Below are 20,456 nucleotides of genomic sequence, written 5' to 3'. Positions count from 1 at the left end.
GTCACAACCGGCATACAGTGTCGGTCACTGGTTGCCATAAGAGTTATCTGCTTCTATTGAACTGGTTTTAAATCAAGTTGTGGCATATAATAGCGTTTGTATTGGATTCCTTTGTAAATATTGATCATGACCAAGAATTCAAAGAAATCAGAGTCCGTGTTTTACATAAGCACAGGTTGAATAACATTTAACTGTGTATATTTTTTATTACATTAATTAATACTGCAGTGAGGCGTTTACTGCTGGATCTTGGTTGTCTGAACAACTGTCACAGACACTTCCAGGCGTACGTAAGTGGCGGCCATGATTGTTTTCTGCTTCCAATAGACCGCTCTTAAATGAAGTTGTGGCGGCTAATTGCGTTTACACTCGGTTTCTCTTTTAATCTTGAATCATGACCAGTGTTGGGCTTCAGTAAACTACTCAGAAATGAAATCGACTGTGTTTACTTTCACTTCATGGTATTGGCGTGCAGTGGCGTCCACTGTTGGGCAAATTGGTTATCTTCAAATGTATGTCACTGTCATAGAGTAGCGGATACTTTCATCCGTGGTGATCACTGCGCTTTTAAGGTAGGTATTGTCAGAAGCTTGTCAAAGCATGAGTCCTTCCCAAGACGAGAGCCATCCATTTCAATTGATGCCAGATGGGGATCAGAACGTTTATGATGTAAAGATAAAAGGTTGGTTTTAGATACATTAAAAGTAACCAGGTACTCCTTTCCCCATCGTATGACGTGCTCAAGATCAGAGAAGAGAGAATCGGAGACAACTTGGTTGTTTACGTTCTTAGATGTGCTACCATAGATGGTAGTGTCATCAGCATAAATGTCTACGAATAATGTAAGGATGTGATTTGGAAGATCATTAATGTAGATCATGAAAAGAGTTGGGCCCAGGATTGACCCCCGAGGGACTCCAGTATTAATACTGTGAGCTTCTGATTTTTGCCCATCAACCACTACTCTTATGAACCTATCAGAGAGAAATGATGTAATAATTGAGAAGACATTTCCAGCTATACCGTAGCTAGAAATCTTCTGAAGTAAACCTTTATGTCATACTCTATCAAAGGCCTTTGATATGTCAAGAGCAATTGCCCTAGAAACGTTGCCTCCATCGAGAGATTCGCTAATCCTATGAGATATAACTGTAAGCACATCTGCTGTAGATCTAGTAGAACGGAAACCATATTGCGTGTCACTAAGAAGGTTATTTTTGCTGAGATGGTTGATTACTGCTTTATTTAACACAGATTCCAGCAACTTAATCATGACACACAGGAGACTTATTGGCTTGTAATGAGAGGGAGATGAGTAATCACCTGAATTCTTAAATACAGGGCATACTGATGAAATTTTCCAGAGTGATGGGAAGCAATTCTCCTTAAGACAACGTTTAAACAGTTTTGTAACTATGGGCGCTAGTTCTGGTTGAAGTTTTTTGAGTACTATAATTGGAATACAATCAGGGGTGGTTGCTTTACTGGAATCAAGGTTTTTGGTTAGCTTGGAAACATCACGTACAGATATTTGTATGTTGCATAGCTTGTTTTGTGATACAGGAGAAAATATTGGGGGTTGGCGGCCTTGGTCGCAAAGGGTAGAATTAGCTACAAAGTTCTTGACAAAAAGTTTGGCTTTGCCTGATGCTGACGAGATTAACTCAGGTTCATTGATGATAGTTGGGATAGAGCACACGCTTCTATTCAGGATTCTGTTTGCTATTTGCCAAAACTGGTGGGTACCAAGCCGCTGCTCAGCTACTTTGGCTTGACGGACTGAGCATACAACTCTCTTGCATTCTTTATTACTTTCTTACAATGATTGCTGGCAATCCTGAAAGCAACTTTAGTCTTAATATATCTATTACATTGGAAGCAATGGAAAAAGTGATTTCCGTGCGTAATTGCAGCAGAACATTCTGGAGAGGACCATGGCTGGCTGTTAGGTTTTTGCTGGAACTTTTTCGAGGGTATGAAGCGGTCTATACCTACAATTAACCATTCCGTCAGGTCTGATACTATAGAGGACGCACCCTTTTTAAACATGGAACGCAGAGGTAGATCTGCTATAAATGAACGGAAACTATCCCAGTCAGCCATAGTGTATCGATATACTGTACGATGGAGAGGTACGTCTGAGGATATTACATTTCATTTTTATCTTAACTGATACAAAAGAGTGTTTGGAAGATCCAAGTCAAGACAGCACGGAAACTGAACATAGTTCAGGGCAAGTTGTGAGAAAAAGGTCAAGGAGTCACATACTGGCCGTCAGTGTCGGGCACACGGGTGGGTTCGTGAACAATCTGAGTGAGGTCATAAGCAATGGAGAAATCATGACAGAACCTCCTCTCATCATCGGTCTTGTTTGAGTGGGTTAACCATTCCACATTGTGAACGTTGAAGTCTCCACATACGTGAATGTTTCTGAAGGATAAGCAAATAGGACGTGGTCAATTTTCTCAGATATGCTTTTAAAGATAATAACTCCGCTGTTATGAGGGCGATAGAGAGTAAATATAAATGCAGCAGTGTGAGCAAGTGCAACCCGGAAGCACATATAGGGTAAGTTAGGATCTTCTCTGGAAATGTCCCCACCACATGGAAAGCCATCTTTTATATAGGCACATATTCCATGCCCATGGCGATCTTGGGGGTCAGATTTAGAAGTTAAGTTAGAGTATCCTATAATTACAAACTTAACTAGGGAAATAGTTCGTCTAGTGTCAGTTTCGCTAAGAAATAATAGGTCTGATTTAGTCTCCTGTAATTGGGTTTCAACCTCTGGAAGGTTAGAATGTAGACCCTTGATGTTCGAGGAGACATGGTAGTGGGGGTCTACGTTGGAAGTTGGAGATCTGGGTTTAATCGTGTATTTTTTCTTGAAACTTTTCATGATGGAGTTTTAGAATTTGTGGTCTAGGTCGACAGACTTGCTTAGAGCAGGATAGAGAGGGAAACTAACAGAGAGAGATAGATAGATAGATAGATAGAGAGAGAGAGAGAGAGAGAGAGAGAGAGAGAGAGAGAGAGAGAGAGAGAGAAAGAAATTTATATATTTTTTTGTAGCTCATGATAAGGTAAATCTGTAACAATTACCCACTAATATGGCATCGAGAGACCTCATCAGAAGCTACTGCATGGGACAGCCTCCTTAGTGTTTAATCCAAGGTTCGGGTCGCTGACTATCAGGCGGATAACGTCAGCCCAGATAAAACATTTGCCTCCAGCACCCCTACTACATGGCTACAAGGATAGATATAGAAACAGAAATTTTCCGACATCTATGGCGACTGTTCGTGCAAAATACTGCCAACCTAGAATACAGCTTTTTCTTTTCCCTTTGTCAGAAAAATCACTCAGAAAAAATGAGGATTGAGGGATAAATAAAGAGAAGCGAGAGTAATGGGAACTGCCTTGTAGAGATACACCATACTCTCAGGCGTGAATAATTTTCTAACATGGTAGAGAGAGCCGACCTTCTTTATAGCAGTGTTGGAAATGTCCTCGATAAATTTGTTCCAATATATGTTTCCTGTGAATGTTGAGTCGAGGAGTTTGAACGAAAAGCTTTCAGGTAGTGTATTATTAGCCATGGTTGAGAAGAAACTTAGTCTTTGCACCATTAAATATTACCATCCATTTATGTCCAGATTGGAGGTCTTCCTATAAGCTTTCAGCTATTTTCATAGATATTTGTTAATTCATTTCCCTCTCATGGCTATTATAGATCATGGTATCAGCAGCAAATATACCCATCTCGGAGACAATTTTATCACGGACGCCATTTATGAATATGAGGAATAATAAAGGTCCAAAAATCGACCTTTGTGGGAGACCCACATTTATATAATGTTTTGACGTATAACCATCGAGAACAACCTGGATGTTTCTCTTATTTAAAAAAGATTTGATTATGCTAAGCATTCATCCATTAATACACAATGATTTAATTTCATTTTTACTCACTTATACATGTCATCATCAGAAATTACTCACTGACAACAACTGACAGTCTAGGTGACAACACATCTTTTCAGATTTCTAGTACTCTCCACCTTTTTCGATAACCTTTATAAATAGGTTTTGTTATCACAACAACTGCTAGCTATTGATTTATTGCTGGCAATGACGATTGGCCTTCACTGAAATTTGAATGGTAATAAACCTACACAAAGTTCTAGGACACTCCGCATATCCAGTGGAGATCTGGTAAACACTTTCCCTCATCGGCCTTTCCATCCTTCTTGACCCTTCACGCCTATTTTGTGTGGAATCAGCCTAGGCTGATGTCTGTTTTTTTTTTTTGAGGCATACACCTATAGTCTTTGCTTATAAGATTTAAAATTTCAGTTTTCTTGGTTCCATGTGGTGTTTCAATATATTTTTTTGTTTTACTTCGACTGCAGTTTACCTATCGCTTGTAATTTATGTGGGTTTGTTTCCGCATTCGATGATTTTCCTTAAGATTGCAGCTGTTTTCAGCATTACCGTCTGTTGTGTAGTATTAGGCTCCCCTTTTATCCGGATTTTTCCTAGTTACTTTTCTTTCTAGTTTTTTGAAATCGTAACTTTATAATATATGAAAATCGATAGAACATTAACTCTATAATAATATATACGAAATCTGCAAGAATTAAAATATCATACTTAAGCGTACTTTACGACCGGGCTTTGCCGAGCGTTCATGCTAGCTTAGATAAATACTTTTTCAGTTTTAACAAAATAGCTACAATAACATAAGAGCTAAGAGCGTCTCCATTTACACTGAACATCTACAGAATGCCAACATCAATATATAACATATGAATGAGTCCCTGTGGAATTTCCACAGGTCCCGCTAGTTATTATTATTATTATTATTATTATTATTATTGGCTCATAAGGAGATTTCACACAGGTAATCAAAGATGCCTGTGGTGTTCTCTGGAAGCTGAGTGACAACAAGTCTTCCCAGGTTTCCAGTACTCTCCACCTCTTTCGATAACATTTGCAAATAAATTTGCATTATCGCAACAGCTGTTTACCATTGATTTATCGTTGGCAGCGGCTATTGGTCTTCGCTGGAATTTGAGTGGCAATAAGCCTCCCCAAGGTCTCAGTTCTCTTCGCACTTATCCGTCAGAGGCCTGGTCAGTTCCTCGGTCTTTCCTTCCTCATTGATTCTACTTGGTTATTTGGTCTCACTCTTTTGTTTGGGAAGGGAGGCAGTTATGTGGCAATGGGAGGATGGGGGTGGGGTTGGGTTAAAGAACTTATAGATAAGCGGCTTAAATGTTCTTGGTTCCATGTAGTGTTTCATGTTTTGCATTTGCAGTCGTTTGTGTGACCCGCTATTGTTGCTCCTGTGTGTTAGTTTCTACATTCAAGGGGTTTTCTTAATATTTCAGCTGTTTTAATTACTGTTGTTTATTGTATTTTTTCCAGTCATTCCTTTGATTCCAATTTCTCTCATTCTTTTTTCAAAGTTTTTCTGGATTGTTCCTAGTGCTCCTACTATTATAGGCATTATTTTAATTTTCTTCATCTCCCATATCGCTTTCAGCCCTTTGGCTTGCTCTATGTATTTGCTCTGTTTCTCCTTTTCTTTGATATTCACCCTGTGATTAGCTGGAACAGCAAAGTCTACGATTTAACAGGGCCTGTTAATTATTATGTTAATTATTACGACATCCATCTTGGATGGCTTTATCAGTTTGTATGTCCACGTCCCATAGGACTTTGTGATTCTCGTTTTCAAGTACTGTTGCCGGCTTATGTTTGTACCACTTGTTTGTGCTTTCGAGATGCAGTTGTTTGCACAATTCCCAGTGTACTAATCTTCCCACTTGGTCGTGACTGCTCTTGTATTCCTTTTGGGCCAGTTTGCTGCATTTACTTATTATATGGTTTATCGTCTCATCTCTTTGTCCACAGAGTCTGCATTTGCTGTTTTCTTTTGTTTGCCGATCTTTGCTTTGATGTGGTTGGCTCTGATCGAGTTTTCTTGTGCTGCAGTTATTAGGGATTCGGTTTTTAGGCTTTGTGTCCTTTTTCACATCCATGTCCAAATGTGTTCGTTATTTTCCTCTTTTGTTATCCTTATGAATCTTCCGTGTAGTTATTTTTCTTCCCACTTTTCCGTTCTTGTCTTATCCTTTGTCTCTCTGTTTTCTGTTTTGTTGATTTTTTTCAGTGTCTCTCGCTGGCATGATTATTCTTTCAGTGTTTTTGTTTTGCAGTCTTCTACATTAACCAGTCCCCTCCTGCCGTCTTTCTTTTTACGTAGAGTCGGTCAACATCGTCCTTCGGGTGCAATGCGTTGTACATGGTCATGAGTTTCCTGGTCTTCTGATCGAGTTGTTTCAGTTCTTCTTTAGTCTACCCTATGAACGGTCCAGAGTATCTTACTAGCGATACTGCCCATGTATTTATGCATTTTATTAGGTTTCTGCTATATAATTTGTTTTCAAGAAGTTTTCTTGTTCTCCTGAGGTATTCCTGTCCAATTTTCTCTTTCATTTTTGTTGCTTTTATGGTGTCTGCTTCAAGTACCCCTAGGTATTTATAGGCGTCTTGTTCCCCTAATGCCCTCATCTTCGTTTGGTTGGGTAGTTTCATACCTTCTGTCGTCTCTAGTTTCCCTTACTTATAACTAATAGTGCGCACTTTTCGATGTCAAACTAAATTTGGATATCCTGGCTGAAGATCCTGGTGGTATTTATTAATGTCTCTAGCTCATTTTTGTTCCTTGCGAAAAGTTTCAAATCATCCATGTACATCAGGTGGTTGATTTTTTCCTCTGTGTTAGAGAACTTGTATCCAGCTTGGCACTTTCTCAGTATATTGTTCAGGGGCATCATAGCTATGATGAACAGTAATGGTGATAGTGAATCTCCTTGGAAGATGCCTCTTTGTATGTTGATTTCTGTTATGTGTTGTCCATCAGATGTCAATTCCAGTCTCCATGTTCTCATTGCATTTTCAATCACGTTGATGATCTTGCTTAGTATTTTATACCTTTTTAAGCATTCTATTATCTATGCTTGAGGGATCCTGTCGTATGCCTTTGTGTAGTCGATCTATGCCATGGCTAAATTCTTTCTTCTTCTGTTTACCTCTTTTAGGATCTTTTGGCCTATATATAGCAGATTATTATTATTATTATTATTATTATTATTATTATTATTATTATTATTATCAAATACATTATCCATGAAATATTAATTATCATTGTTTTTTCGTTGTTCTTTTATAGGGTGTGGCTGGCAGTGCTTCCTATGACCAGTACGGGGGTAACACTGGTGCATACGATGCTCAATATGGAAACCAGTACGACAATACGTACGGAAATCAATACGATAACACCCAGTATGGCAGCGTTGGTGCGTACGACACAACGGAATCGTACGGCCGTCAGACCAGACAGATGAACCGGTCAACAACAACTCCGGAAATTCATCTGACGGCAGTTACATCTCCAACCCGTCCTGGATACGGCTCACCAGTGCCACGTAGGAACAATTCCCCAGGGATGCAGATCCCCGTACCAAACTGTATGTATCTTGATGGGAGTGGGGTTATTTTGAAATATATATATATATATATATATATATATATATATATATATATAGAGAGAGAGAGAGAGAGAGAGAGAGAGATTTGGGAGAAGAGGGAAAGGAGTCTATGTGCGTGTGAAAGAGAAATACATTGTCTTTATGCGCTAGAAAGTGTTTGAAAAAGGAAGTTTTCACAAGAAAGAAAGATAGAGAATGAAAGAGAAGAAAAGGAGAGAGAAGAAAAGGAGAGAGAAGTGGAGAGTTTGATGAAGAGAGAGATAGAGTGTGTGTTTGTGAGAGGGAAAGATAGAGGGAAAGAGAATGTTTGAGAGAACAGGAAAATATGAGCGTGGGAAAATATAGAAAGACGGGAAGAATTTAAGAGATAGATAGATAGATAGAGAGAGAGAGAGAGAGAGAAAGAAAGAAAGAAAGAAAGAAATAGAGAGAGAGAGAGAGAGAGAGAGAGAGAGAAAGAGAGAGAGATATTATTTATGACAATGAAATGTTTGTTTCTCCAATATTGATGCTAAGTGCTCAATGACCACATAACATTTTTTATTACTGTTAAAGTTACTCTAAATATTTTTGAAGACATCCTATACGTAGCCTAAATATCCTTGCTGGGCTTTTGCTTGTATATTTGCTTAAATTATGGTTAAATTCCATCCGTCAAATTAACATCAAGTTAACATTCCTGATAACTATTAAATGTAAATATTTTAACTTAACATAACTTTTCACATCTATAAAATATTTCTATTCAACAATATACTTTTACCAATCATAATAATCGATTATTATAATTTCATTATAATAATCGGTCATTTTAATAGTTTCCGGTTTTCCGGTAGACTAACAACATAACAGTATACGCAAAAAACACTAACACTGCCTAGTAGTTTTACTAATACACAAATTGAAAAAAAAAAGACTCCATATCGATTAAAACATAACGGATAAAGTAGAATAGAATATGTTAATGACAATTTCCTAACCACCATGTTGTTGGGAGACTTAAAAGAAAATAGAAAGCTATATACTTTATGAGTTCACACCTGTAAGGACGACAAAGTTACTTTTTTAAAGGTTTTTTTTTGGTGGGGAGGTGTGGTTAGAAGCAAGAAAGAGAAGTCTTACCGTGGGTGCTCAGCGAGTGAGTACAGGCGAAGAAAAGGAAGAACAAACATGGCGACCAGCATTTTTATTTCGTCCGTTCTCGCATAATCTCGTGTGTGCGTGAAGATGGAACCTATAAAACGATGTTCATTTCTGGGTGCTGCGAGATGATTCCCGGCCAGCCAAGAGAGAAGAGACAGAGGACTGTAGCGATAATCTTTCTTGAACATTCCGTTTGTGTATTTGAGGTGAACCCCCCCCCATTGTACGTCAAGCTATTTCGGCGATGGCCAACGCAGGTTTAAGCAATATGATTAAGCCTTTTAATGGCGACGGTGATGTGGTGGCGTGGCTTAAAAAAGTGGACCTTGTAGCAAGGATTCAGAAGCTGGATGATGTGGCCGCAGTAATACCACTGTTTCTGGAAGGGGACGCACTGGCCCTCTATTTGGAGCTCAGCGAGCGGGAACAGGGTGATGCAGACGCCATCAAGGGTCGACTGATCGAAGCTTTCGCAAAGGGGCCTTTCGAGGCCTTTAATAAGTTGAAAGAGAAGAGGTGGACTGGTGAATCTGTGGATGTCTATGCGAATGAGATAAGGAGATTGGTTGAGTTGTCGGGCATCAGAGGACATGCCACGAGTCACGTAGTCAAGTACAAAGGCAAAACCTACTGCCTTACACGAGTAGGGTTCGGGTTAAATTCGGCACCCAAGATTATGTCAACTATCCTCAGGAAGATTCTGGAGACAATGGGAAAGGAAGATGGGGTAGTGAGCTCATACATAGACGACATTCTGGTGAATGAAACTGTGGTAACTGCCAAGGAGGTGGTAGCTCATTTGAAGAAGTTCGGGTTGGTCGCCAAAGAGCCGGAAAAATTAGACGGAGGGGCTGCTTTGGGCCTAAAACTGAAACGAGGTGCGTCAGGCGGCCTAGAGTTTCGCAAGGGAAACGAAATCCCACAACTGAAGCAGGAGCTCAACAGACGTGAACTTTTTTCCATATGCGGAAAGTTGATCGGACATTACCCCATTGCTAGCTGGCTTAGACCAGCATGCAGCTACATAAAGAGACACGCCGAAGGACAAGGATGGAATGATAAGGTGGGAGAAAGAACGGTCGCCATGATGGAAGAGCTCCTGAAAGAAGCAGAACGGCAAGACCCAGTCCGGGGAACCTGGAACATACCGCGAACATTGGATGGAGTCGTGTGGTGCGATGCGAGCAGCATTGCAACAGGGGTCGTTTTGGAAATTGGAGGAGTAGTTGCAAAAGATGCAGCCAGGTTGAGGAAAAAGAATGACGTCAGCCACATCAATGTGGCGGAATTAGACGCGACAATAAAAGGAGTCAATCTGGCCTTGAAATGGGGACTACGTGACATCTGCATCAAAACAGACTCCGCCACGGTGTTTGCTTGGCTAAAGTCTCTCATTTCAAGCGAAAAAAGGATAAAAACGAGAGGAGCTGCTGAGATGTTACTGAAGCGCAGGCTTGGGGTGCTGGCTGAGCTGATGCAAGAGTTTTGTTTGAAGCTTCGCGTAGACATGGTTGCTTCTGAAAAGAACCGAGCAGATGCTCTCACGAGAGTGAAGAAGAGTTGGCTGTTGCCAAAGAAAGATGTTGTTGCTGCATCGGATCTAGATGATGTTGGTGTGCGAGAACTGCACAATTTGCACCATATGGGGGTAGAGAGGACTTGGTACTTAGTGAAAAAAGTCGACCCAAGGATCACCAAAGAGCAGGTGAGGCAAGTGGTCAGGACATGCGACAGATGTCAGTCGATTGATCCTGCTCCAAGCACGCATGAAGCTGGCCAATTGGAGGTGAGTGGGACCTGGGAGAGACTGGCATGCGATGTCACCCATTACAGGGGTGGACTTTACCTTACCATGATTGACTGTGGGCCCGGGCGATTTGCCCTATGGAAGAAGCTACGTGGAGAAACAGGCAATGAAATAACGGCAATCCTTGATGAGGTGTTTTTGGAGCGAGGCCCCGAGGAAGAGTTGTTAACCGACAACGGGACTGCGTTCAAGTCAGTAGCAGTGACACAAGTACTGAAGAAATGGAAGATCCAACAATTTTTCAGAGCTGCCTACAGACCTAGTGGCAACGGGATCGTAGAGAGAAACCACCGCACCATAAAGGCAGTTGCGGAAAGAGGAGGCACCTCACCTGAGCAAGCCGTCTTCTGGTATAACATGTCGCCTAAACTGGGACAAGTACCAGAGACGGTCCCGCAACTGTCAATGTTTGCATATTCCTGGAGGCATCCCAGGGTGGAGCCGGCAAGCCGAGAAGTAGAGGCCACAGGGACAATTAAACTCGGGGACGAGGTATGGGTGAAGCCACCGGGGGCGCGCTGCACCACACAATGGAGTAGGGGTCGCGTAACTGGGAGGAACACTAGTAACAACATTGTGGTGGGAGGAGTCCCGAGGCACATTCTTGACGTCAGACCAGTTGAGGGCGAAGCAGTGGAAGGGAGTGTGCAGCCACAGGAGGAGGACGAGACACCTCAGAGGCCAAGTAGAGAGAGGCGACCGCCACAGTGGATGAGAGACTATGAAATGTGATCTTGAGATCAGGGAGGCATGTGGTTAGAAGCAAGAAAGAGAAGTCTTACCGTGGGTGCTCAGCGAGTGAGTACAGGCGAAGAAAAGGAAGAACAAACATGGCGGCCAGCATTTTTATTTCGTCCGTTCTCGCATAATCTCGTGTGTGCGTGAAGATGGAACCTATAAAACGATGTTCATTTCTGGGTGCTGCGAGATGATTCCCGGCCAGCCAAGAGAGAAGAGACAGAGGACTGTAGCGATAATCTTTCTTGAACATTCCGTTTGTGTATTTGAGGTGAACCCCCCCCCCCATTGTACGTCAGAGTTCACACCTGTAAGGACGACAAAGTTACTTTTTTAAAGGTTTTTTTTGGTGGGGAGGTGAGGAGATCAATTGGAAGAGTCTGAGTTGTGCCTATTGGGAAAAGGGTTAAATCTCGAAATCTCTTGATAACACGTAACCTGATCCGAGTTTTCGCAATGTCCAGGAATGTAACTAATTTTCCCTCCTTTTACTAGCTGTTCTCCGAACAAAGCAGACCGATATGTTCTCGAACCTGCTTCTATTGGAAAGTCCTTATGTGTCGATCGTGAGTAAATTCTTCCTTGCTTGTGTAATGATTACTTGCGGTCAATTATTCCGGACCAAAATAAACGTAAATGTTGAGAGTCGAGTGAAATACGCAAATAATTAAGAGAGAAATAGGTGACTTGTTCAGTTAATTATAAACTATCGTTGATTAGAACGCATAAAAATAATCTCTTTACAAACATAATTCAATCCTAGACTACGGTATATTTTAGCATATCTTACTGGAACAGCTTTAGGAAAAGAAATATAGAATAACTCTCTCTCTCTCTCTCTCTCTCTCTCACACACACACACACACACACACACACATATATATATATATATATATATATATATATATATATATATATATATATATATATATATATATATAGGCAGCAAGTTATTATTCAAGCACGTCTGATTGAACACGACAGAGTTCTTCTTTTTCCGATGTTGTTGGATATCTTTTCAATTTGCTGAGCGGTCTTTTTTTATTTCGTCTGGCATGTTGTATATTATGGCGCCCAAAAGTTGTTGTCCAGCTATATTCTTCTCAAGCACTTTCTATCGGCAAGCGCTTGAGAAGAATATGGCCGGACAACAACTTTTGGGCGTCATAATATACAACATGCCAGACGAAATAAAAATGACCGCTCAGCGAATTGAAAAGGTATTCAACAACATAAGGAAAACAAAGAAGAACTCTGTCGTGTTCAATCAGATATGCTTGAATATATATATATATATATATATATATATATATATATATATATATATATATATATATATATATATGTGTGTGTGTGTGTGTGTGCGTGCGTGCGTGCGTGCGTGTGTGTGTTGTTTTGGTAAAATATGCTTTTTTCAATTATATTTCACCTCTTGTGTATACCAATCTTTTTTGTTTAGAAGCTCTTCTTGCAGCATTATGTTGTCATGCATTTTTTCCATCTAATATGTATATATATATATATATATATATATATACATATATATATATATATATATATATATATATATATATATATATATATATATATGTAGTATGCATGTGTATGTATGGGTGCATCTGCATGTTTATTTAGTCAGGTGTATAAGTATGAATACATTTGAGTTAATACAAATATATCTAAACCACAAGGAAACTAACTTCCAATTGACTAATCTCCCTTTAACTGGGCCGAGTAACTTGTTATGTAGATACCTTAGACATAAATAATTCTTACTTGCGTATCTACACACTTAAAATATATGAATTTATTTTATATATATATAATTACGCTTTTGTATATATTTCTGTAGAAATATTCTATATTCACTTATATTTCCTTTTTATATATATCAATCCTTATTTAAGAAGCTCAATGTAATTACAGAGCACATAATGAGCGAATGACAAAAGTTTATATTCCAAATTTCGTGATGTTGACCATCTTACAATGTATTCCTTTAATTCAGTTGATACTTATGATTCTTGACAGTATCTGTTTCAATCAGTGAATCTATTTTGCACTTAAGTCATCAGAAGAAATAGCAACAACCAATCCACCAAAAGGAAATAAAATGCGTTTGGACATGATTAAAAAATCTGAAAATTGGAAGAGAAGCTGCAAATACCTTATAGTTTTTTTTCATTACGCCATCTTGTATTTAGAAATAAAGTCACTAAAACCCACATATACGTATTAACAAATTCCATTAGTTTAGGTATACTCTGCCAGAAATGTTTTATTTATTATTTATAATTAATGTATTAATATTTAACCAAATAACATCAATAATTATAATCTATTAAACATGTTTACATATACGAAACTACAAAAATAATATATAAATAAAACAACAACAACAAAAAACAAACAAAAATAAAAACAAACAAACTATTTTTAATTTCCGGTTGTATTAAATTATTTATTAGTCTGAATTTATTTATTAAACTGAATTTAAAACTATACATAATTATGTTCTTATCACTGTTATAATTAAATTTATTATTACATAAATTATAATTCTTTGTATTTCTTAATTCTAAAACTATAATTTTATTTAGTTGAAAGTTATGAATTCGCTATATAATCTGTTATCATAATTGTTTACCTAGAGCGAAAAATATTAAAAATTTAATTTTAAACTTAACATAGATATTGCCCTTTGAACAATAACTTAAATATATCTTCTCCGTTTTTTTTTATCTTCTCTTATTCCTTCTACTTTCCACTTCCTAATAAATAATATTTAAACAGTTTCAATGCCATTCATTTTATATTATTCATTAATTAATTAAATATATACTATAAATAAATAAACTTATATGTTGAATATAAAATGTTAGTATTAAAACTATTTCAACAAACAATATTATATATTTATGAGTTTTTATTTATCAGTCTAAATTTATCAATACACTAGTAGAGTTTTTAAAAATAATATTATATAAATATTGTAAGAAATCTAATGTATCGTTAGCTTACCTTTTGTTTTTTAAACCCTGCGAGTAAACGTATTTTTAATTAATCAGTAAAATAAATAAATTAATAAAATTTTAATCATGTTGCATTTTACGTAATTTTAATTTATCGTTTGCATTGCCGACCTATTCGTCTAGTAAATTTGCGATTGGCTGATTTGTTTTCATATCCGAATCACTCTTACCAATATTCGTAGAATGAGAATATCATATAGAGTTATTTTACATGCCTATATGATTTTTTTTTTACTTGGGAGATGACCGCTTACCAAGGCCAGAAAGCCACTCTAGGATAAGTGTTAATAAGTGTTAGGTGAATAATGGGGCAACATGATCAGTAATGGTGGAACTTAGGTTGGGCTAGATTATTTAAGAAAACGTCTCAACACGAACTTATTCACATTAGGTTTAAAAACGACCATCTTATAGTCAGCCGGGAAGAAGCCTCACGGTATTGCGTTCCACAGATGGACAGCGCTAGGAAAGAAACTCTGGCCATAGAATTTTTGTTTAGTTTTAAGCACATAAGTTGTTGACGGTTGGTAGCTAGACAAGTATTTGTTGCAAACGTATTACCATCGAAGGATCAGTCGAGCATCTACCATAAAAGTTACAATAGAGCAGAGACAGACTCGCAACGCATCTTCTGTGAAAAAGAGGAAGACGAAAAGCTCATCGTCCAGTAAATTTTGAAAACGGTTTTGTACTCTGTCAAGGCAGGAAAGAGTACTTTCAGTAGCTCCAAATGTGATAACAGTGCTCCATTTTAGGACGTATTTGGCTCATGTATAGGTAGAGAATTGCGTCAGGAGTGAGATACTTTCTAGGGCGGTAGAACGATCGCACCATTTTTTTCAGTGATTCTGGCAATGGATCCGATGTAGGCATTCTATTTCAGGTCAGGGGTGAAAGACAGTGCCAGAAGTTTGTTTAAGCAAGGTACTTCCTCAAGACGAGAACTATCCATTTAAAACTGGGGATATGAGCGCTAGTTCTGAAAAATTAACATTCATATGAATGAGACTATCTCGGACATTTCTATATTTTAGGTTTTCAGGACAACTTTTCGTTCTTGTTCAGAATTCCTCCTATATCAAAATACAAAAATAAAGAAAATCTGTATGATGTACGTAACCGTGACGAAACGAAAATATCATATTCCAAAAATCACATAAATGGATAAAATAGTTTTCTTTTTTAAAAAAGAAAATTCAATTTTATAATTAATAGATAAGCAGCTGTCTTGTCCACCTTTTTGAAAAAAAAATCTAGAAAAACAAAACAAAACAAAGAGAGATAACTCAATAATTAAAACTCGCGAGATAAATGCGGCAATTCCTAACGATTTCTATTAATCGCATAAAAAATGTCTTTATAAAAATAAAACTTCTTGATCAATTTACGTAATTTTTAGGTACGTACATTGCTATTTATTATTATTTTTTTTTTAAATATATAGTTAATTCTGGGCAAGATGCAAGTTTTGGGTGTTTTTATTTTTAGACAGTTCCAGTCGAGACAAGGGGAGGCAAACGCGAAGTTTATGGGAGTTTTGTGAAAATTTTTTCCAAATAATAATAAGTTCATTAAAATAATGTCGTAATACAACAAAAAACACATTAAAAATAAACGTAGTTGGTAATAATTCCTACGGGTTAAAAGATTCGAACCCAGCTGTGTGCGTATATATATATATATATATATATATATATATATATATATATATATATATATATATATATGCTACTAGACTTAAGAATGTGATATTTGATTTTAGTGGAGAACATTTGGTGAGGATATTCTCGTTCTTGCTTTATTTTTTGTTTTATTTATTTATATATTTATTTTTTATAGTGCAATCTGCTGACACGGGCAAACGAATGGATCGGTACCGTTCCTGTTCCCCTGGTCGACGGAATGCAATGATTGGTATGGACGGACAACAGCAAATGGGCGGCGCTAATATGATGAATAACAATCCATACGGAAGGTAAGAAAAAAAAACATAAAAAAAAAAAAAAAAAAAAAAAAAAAAAAAAACGGGCGGAACACGCACTGCACACTCGTATACGTATACTTTTTACATGCGAGCACACGCTGCAGCTTCAATTACACATCCACGCACACAAACAGACACTGCCCGTCAGGATGTATCAAAATACAATGGAACATTTGTACCAATGTTGGCAATCTGTATAATTTCTGTGCTAATGTAAAATATAAACTAAATCTCATTATAAGTCAGCATAATTTTAGTTGGTGCATTATACTCTTAGATTATTAAGTCATTTGATATTTTGTAGAATAATTTTCGTTACTCGAAGACTCTTTGTATATATATACATATATATATATATATATATATATATATATATATATATATAGTACCATAAAAGTGAGTACACCCCTAAAAAATAGCAGTACTCAATTTAGACACTTAGGGATGTAATTTTTTAGGATTGTACTCACTTTTTATGGGTGTAATTTCTTAGGGGTGTACTCACTTTTGTTGCCAGGGATTTAACTTTTAATGGCTATATTTTGAAATATTTGAGGGGAAAATAAATTAACTCTGTTGTTATATATGCTGCAGACAGACTACTTTTCATTGTGTCAAAAATCATTTTTACAGTGTTGTCCCATGGAGAGATATACTTAAATATTTGAAGAAATGTGAAGGGTTTTGTGATACACTGTATATAATTTCACCTGGTCACGTATTGACTAAATGTAATTACACTGGTCAACAACAAATTTATAGTCCGCGTTTTTTTTTTAGCTAATTTAGGACAAATCTGATTCACTAAATAAAAAAAAAAAATCACATTGGTCTTGCTCAATCAGGTCAAGTTTTTTATGGCTACATGTTTTTTTTTACATTTTTGTTCACATATACGCATGCGTGGAACATTTTAGAAGAAGCCAGTGAGGGTAAAATTTCATGCCGAAAAATTGTTTTGATTGGAAAACTGGGTTATTATGCCGAAAAATTGTCATTTTTAAGTCATAAAGCCTAAAAATCTTCTAAACATTGGCGCTCAGCATACACGAAGGAGTGGCATGTGCGAGAGGAATTAGCGTCTTGCAAAAAAAAAAAAAAAAAAAAAAAAAAGAACGTCATCAAAGAGCCTCTGGTGAACAGAGACAGAATACTCTTCCCACCGCTGCACACCAAGTTCAGCTCAAACAGTTCGCTAAGGCTCTGGACAAGGATGATGACTGCTTCACTTACTTGTGCCAAGCTTTTCCAAGATTGACCATGGAGAAGTTAAAAGCTGACATCTTTGATGGTCCTCAGATCCGGCAGCTCATCAGAGATCCAGAGTTCGAACACTCAATTAACGAAGTAGAACTGGAAGCGTGGAACGCATTTGTTCTGGTAGTGAAGGACTTTTGGCAACAATAAGGCCAGAAGCTACGTAGAACTTAACGAAATGCTGGCTGCTTTCAGAAACCTGGGCTGAAACTTGAGCATCAAGATGCACTACCTATTTTCACATATCGACCGGTTTCCTGAGAATCTAGGTTCAATGAGTGACGAGTAGGGGAAACATTCCATTAGCACTTGAAAGAGATGGTGAGCAGGTGTCATGGTTGCTGGGACGCAGTTATGATAGCTGACTACCGTTGGAATCTGAAGCGAGACCTTCCTGCCGTTGAACATTCCAGCAGTTCGACAAAACGGAAGTTTAAATCTTGATGTTTGAACAATGGTGAAACAACTTGCAAGTGACGTGTACTTACATTTATCGATGCCCTCCATTCAGTGCAGTAATCGATATTTCTATCAGGTAATCGATATATGTTGTTGGCAAAACATTTTTTTCTTTTAAAAACACATTTAGGATGATATGTATTGACAAAAATCAGCTGATAATGTCACAAAAATGTAATCGATTTTGTCACAAGATCTGATTTTTTCTAAATAAATTAGCACAAAAACCTGGCCTGAGAGAAACAAATGCTATTTCCTGATTCAGCAAAAATAGCCTAAATCAGTTGTAAAAATTTAGACAACATTCAAAAAGGAAAAACATTTTGCCTGGTTTTATAAGTCAACACAATTTCACCTCGTGTTTTACACAACTAAAAGAAACAATGCATTAAAACGTTCTTAGATAAAATCTGCGAACACAGGTGGTCATTTTTTCTGAACATCACATTCCGAGTCGAATAGTGTAAACGCAGTCAACAAACACGCAGACACGCGCACACATAGATACATGCCTGTTATTCTCAACTATAATCAAGGTCAACGTGTGTTTATTTGTATATAGATAAATGCATATACTTTCATTCCGTCACGCATACATTAGAGAGTAAATCACGTCCTTTTTCTATCTCCTCCACTTGATGAAACTATTTGAAGCAGAAACGATAGAAAGCGAGAAATAAATACCAATTAAGCCAACTACTTCAGACTTACTTCACCGACCGAAAGGAATTTGGAAAAAAAACCCCTTCCTTTCCGTGATAAAAAGATCGAGAGAAAAGGTAATTGAGCGTCGGCTGGGGAGGGGGCTACGAAAACTGGGTAAGCGCGAAAGTAGGGAAACGGGGTGGAAGGACAGATTTATATGCATATTTTTAAGATAGATGTAAGCTATGAATTTAGGGTTAATTGTAGACACAATTCAACTAGACTTGAAGTTAAGCCAGTCAATTACAAGAAAGACTAGGAGACAAGGATATATATATATATATATATATATATATATATATATATATATATATATATATATATATATAGGATTATAGTTAAGTAAAGAAACCAATGAAGTTTCAACGAGGTTAATGCAAGAGTACTTAATACAGAATTAGGGCAAGATATACGTTTTATTTGTCTTACATAAGCATTAATATGTCGCTACATATTTATGAGCATGTATCGGTTGAAAATCTGGGTAGTTTTTTTGTTTATATCCGTTAGAAGCGCTGAGTGAAATTTGAAGAATAAAACATGTATAAATACGCGACCACGCGTCACCTATACGGCTTCATAAAAACCCCGCAGTTAACAACACCACGTGGACTCTTCATCGAACTACCTTCCACTACATTATGTCGAGGAAGAAGAGGGGGGAAAAAGATTGATAAAGGAGTCTTACTCCGAAATATATTTCTTTAAAAATAAACGCCCGTTTATTTATAAAAAAATTTCGCATTACAGTTTTGGCTTCAAATGTATTTATACATGTTTTATTCTTCAAATTTCATTCAGCGCTTCTAACGGATATAAACAAAAAAAAACTACCCAGATTATATATATATATATATATATATATATATATATATATATATATATATGATTATATATAATTCTCAATTATTAAATCATTTCTCTCTGATAGGTTCATAAGAGTAGTGGTTGATGGGCAGAAATAAGAAGCTCACAGTATTAATGCAGGGGTCCATCCTGGGCTCAACTCTATTCCTGATCTACATTAATGATCTTCCAAATTATATCCTTACACCATTCGTAGACATTTATGCTGATGACAGTACTATCTCTGGTTGCACATCTAAAATCATAAACGACCAATTTCTCTCCGATTCTCTCTCCAATCTATGCCAAACTTTCACAAGAAACACTCGTCTAGCAGAAAACGCTATCAATAATTTCCCCCACTCTTTATCTGTGCCTAAACCTAAACATAGATTCCATGAGCAAAGCTTCTTTCTAAGAACTGCACGCCTGTGGAATTGTTTTCCGTTTTCCTGCTTTCCAGCTAACTAAAATATGGTTGTCTTTAAGTCTAAAGTAAACAAGTTTTTGATGAGCCGTTCCATATAAGTTAACAAATTTACCAATTTTCCATTACTAACGATTACATTATTGTCCAATTGTCTACTGTACATTCTTATCCTCAAGTGGCCTCTTGGCCTTGATAAGTGGTGATGCCTTTATATATATATATATATATATATATATATATATATATATATAATCAGCACATATGCCAAAGAAAAAGACATCTCTATTTTCCTCGCTAGGTATCATTTCGAACTTTCCACCACGCATGACCTCCGCTACAGCTCTAGTCGTACTTTTAAAACATCGAATGGGAATTTACATCCTTTTATTATTTCCTAATTACGTGAACATATACTTAAATTCTATCTGTTCTATTCGTGCGGACAAATTAATACGATATACGACAAAACAAAACAAAAAACATCGGATTGGACTGC

General features: G+C 37.2%; 1 protein-coding gene across 1 annotated transcript in view; it reads left to right on the top strand.

Moving 5' to 3' along the window:
• LOC145303460 (uncharacterized) overlaps nt 1-20,456 on the top strand; it is a 149,135-nt gene that overhangs the window by 40,181 nt on the left and 88,498 nt on the right. The window contains exons 2-3 of the mRNA XM_080144797.1: nt 7,241-7,538; nt 16,119-16,254. Coding sequence (XP_080000923.1) covers nt 7,241-7,538; nt 16,119-16,254 — 434 coding nt within the window. The remainder of the gene's footprint in view (nt 1-7,240; nt 7,539-16,118; nt 16,255-20,456) is intronic.

This window comes from Euprymna scolopes, chromosome 19 (genome assembly GCF_053919585.1).
Source record: "Euprymna scolopes isolate OS-2025 chromosome 19, ASM5391958v1, whole genome shotgun sequence".
In the NCBI taxonomy this organism is placed as follows: domain Eukaryota; kingdom Metazoa; phylum Mollusca; class Cephalopoda; order Sepiida; family Sepiolidae; genus Euprymna; species Euprymna scolopes.
The sequence above is the reverse complement of the archived record's forward strand: the minus strand, read 5'-3'. Positions and strand labels throughout refer to the sequence as shown.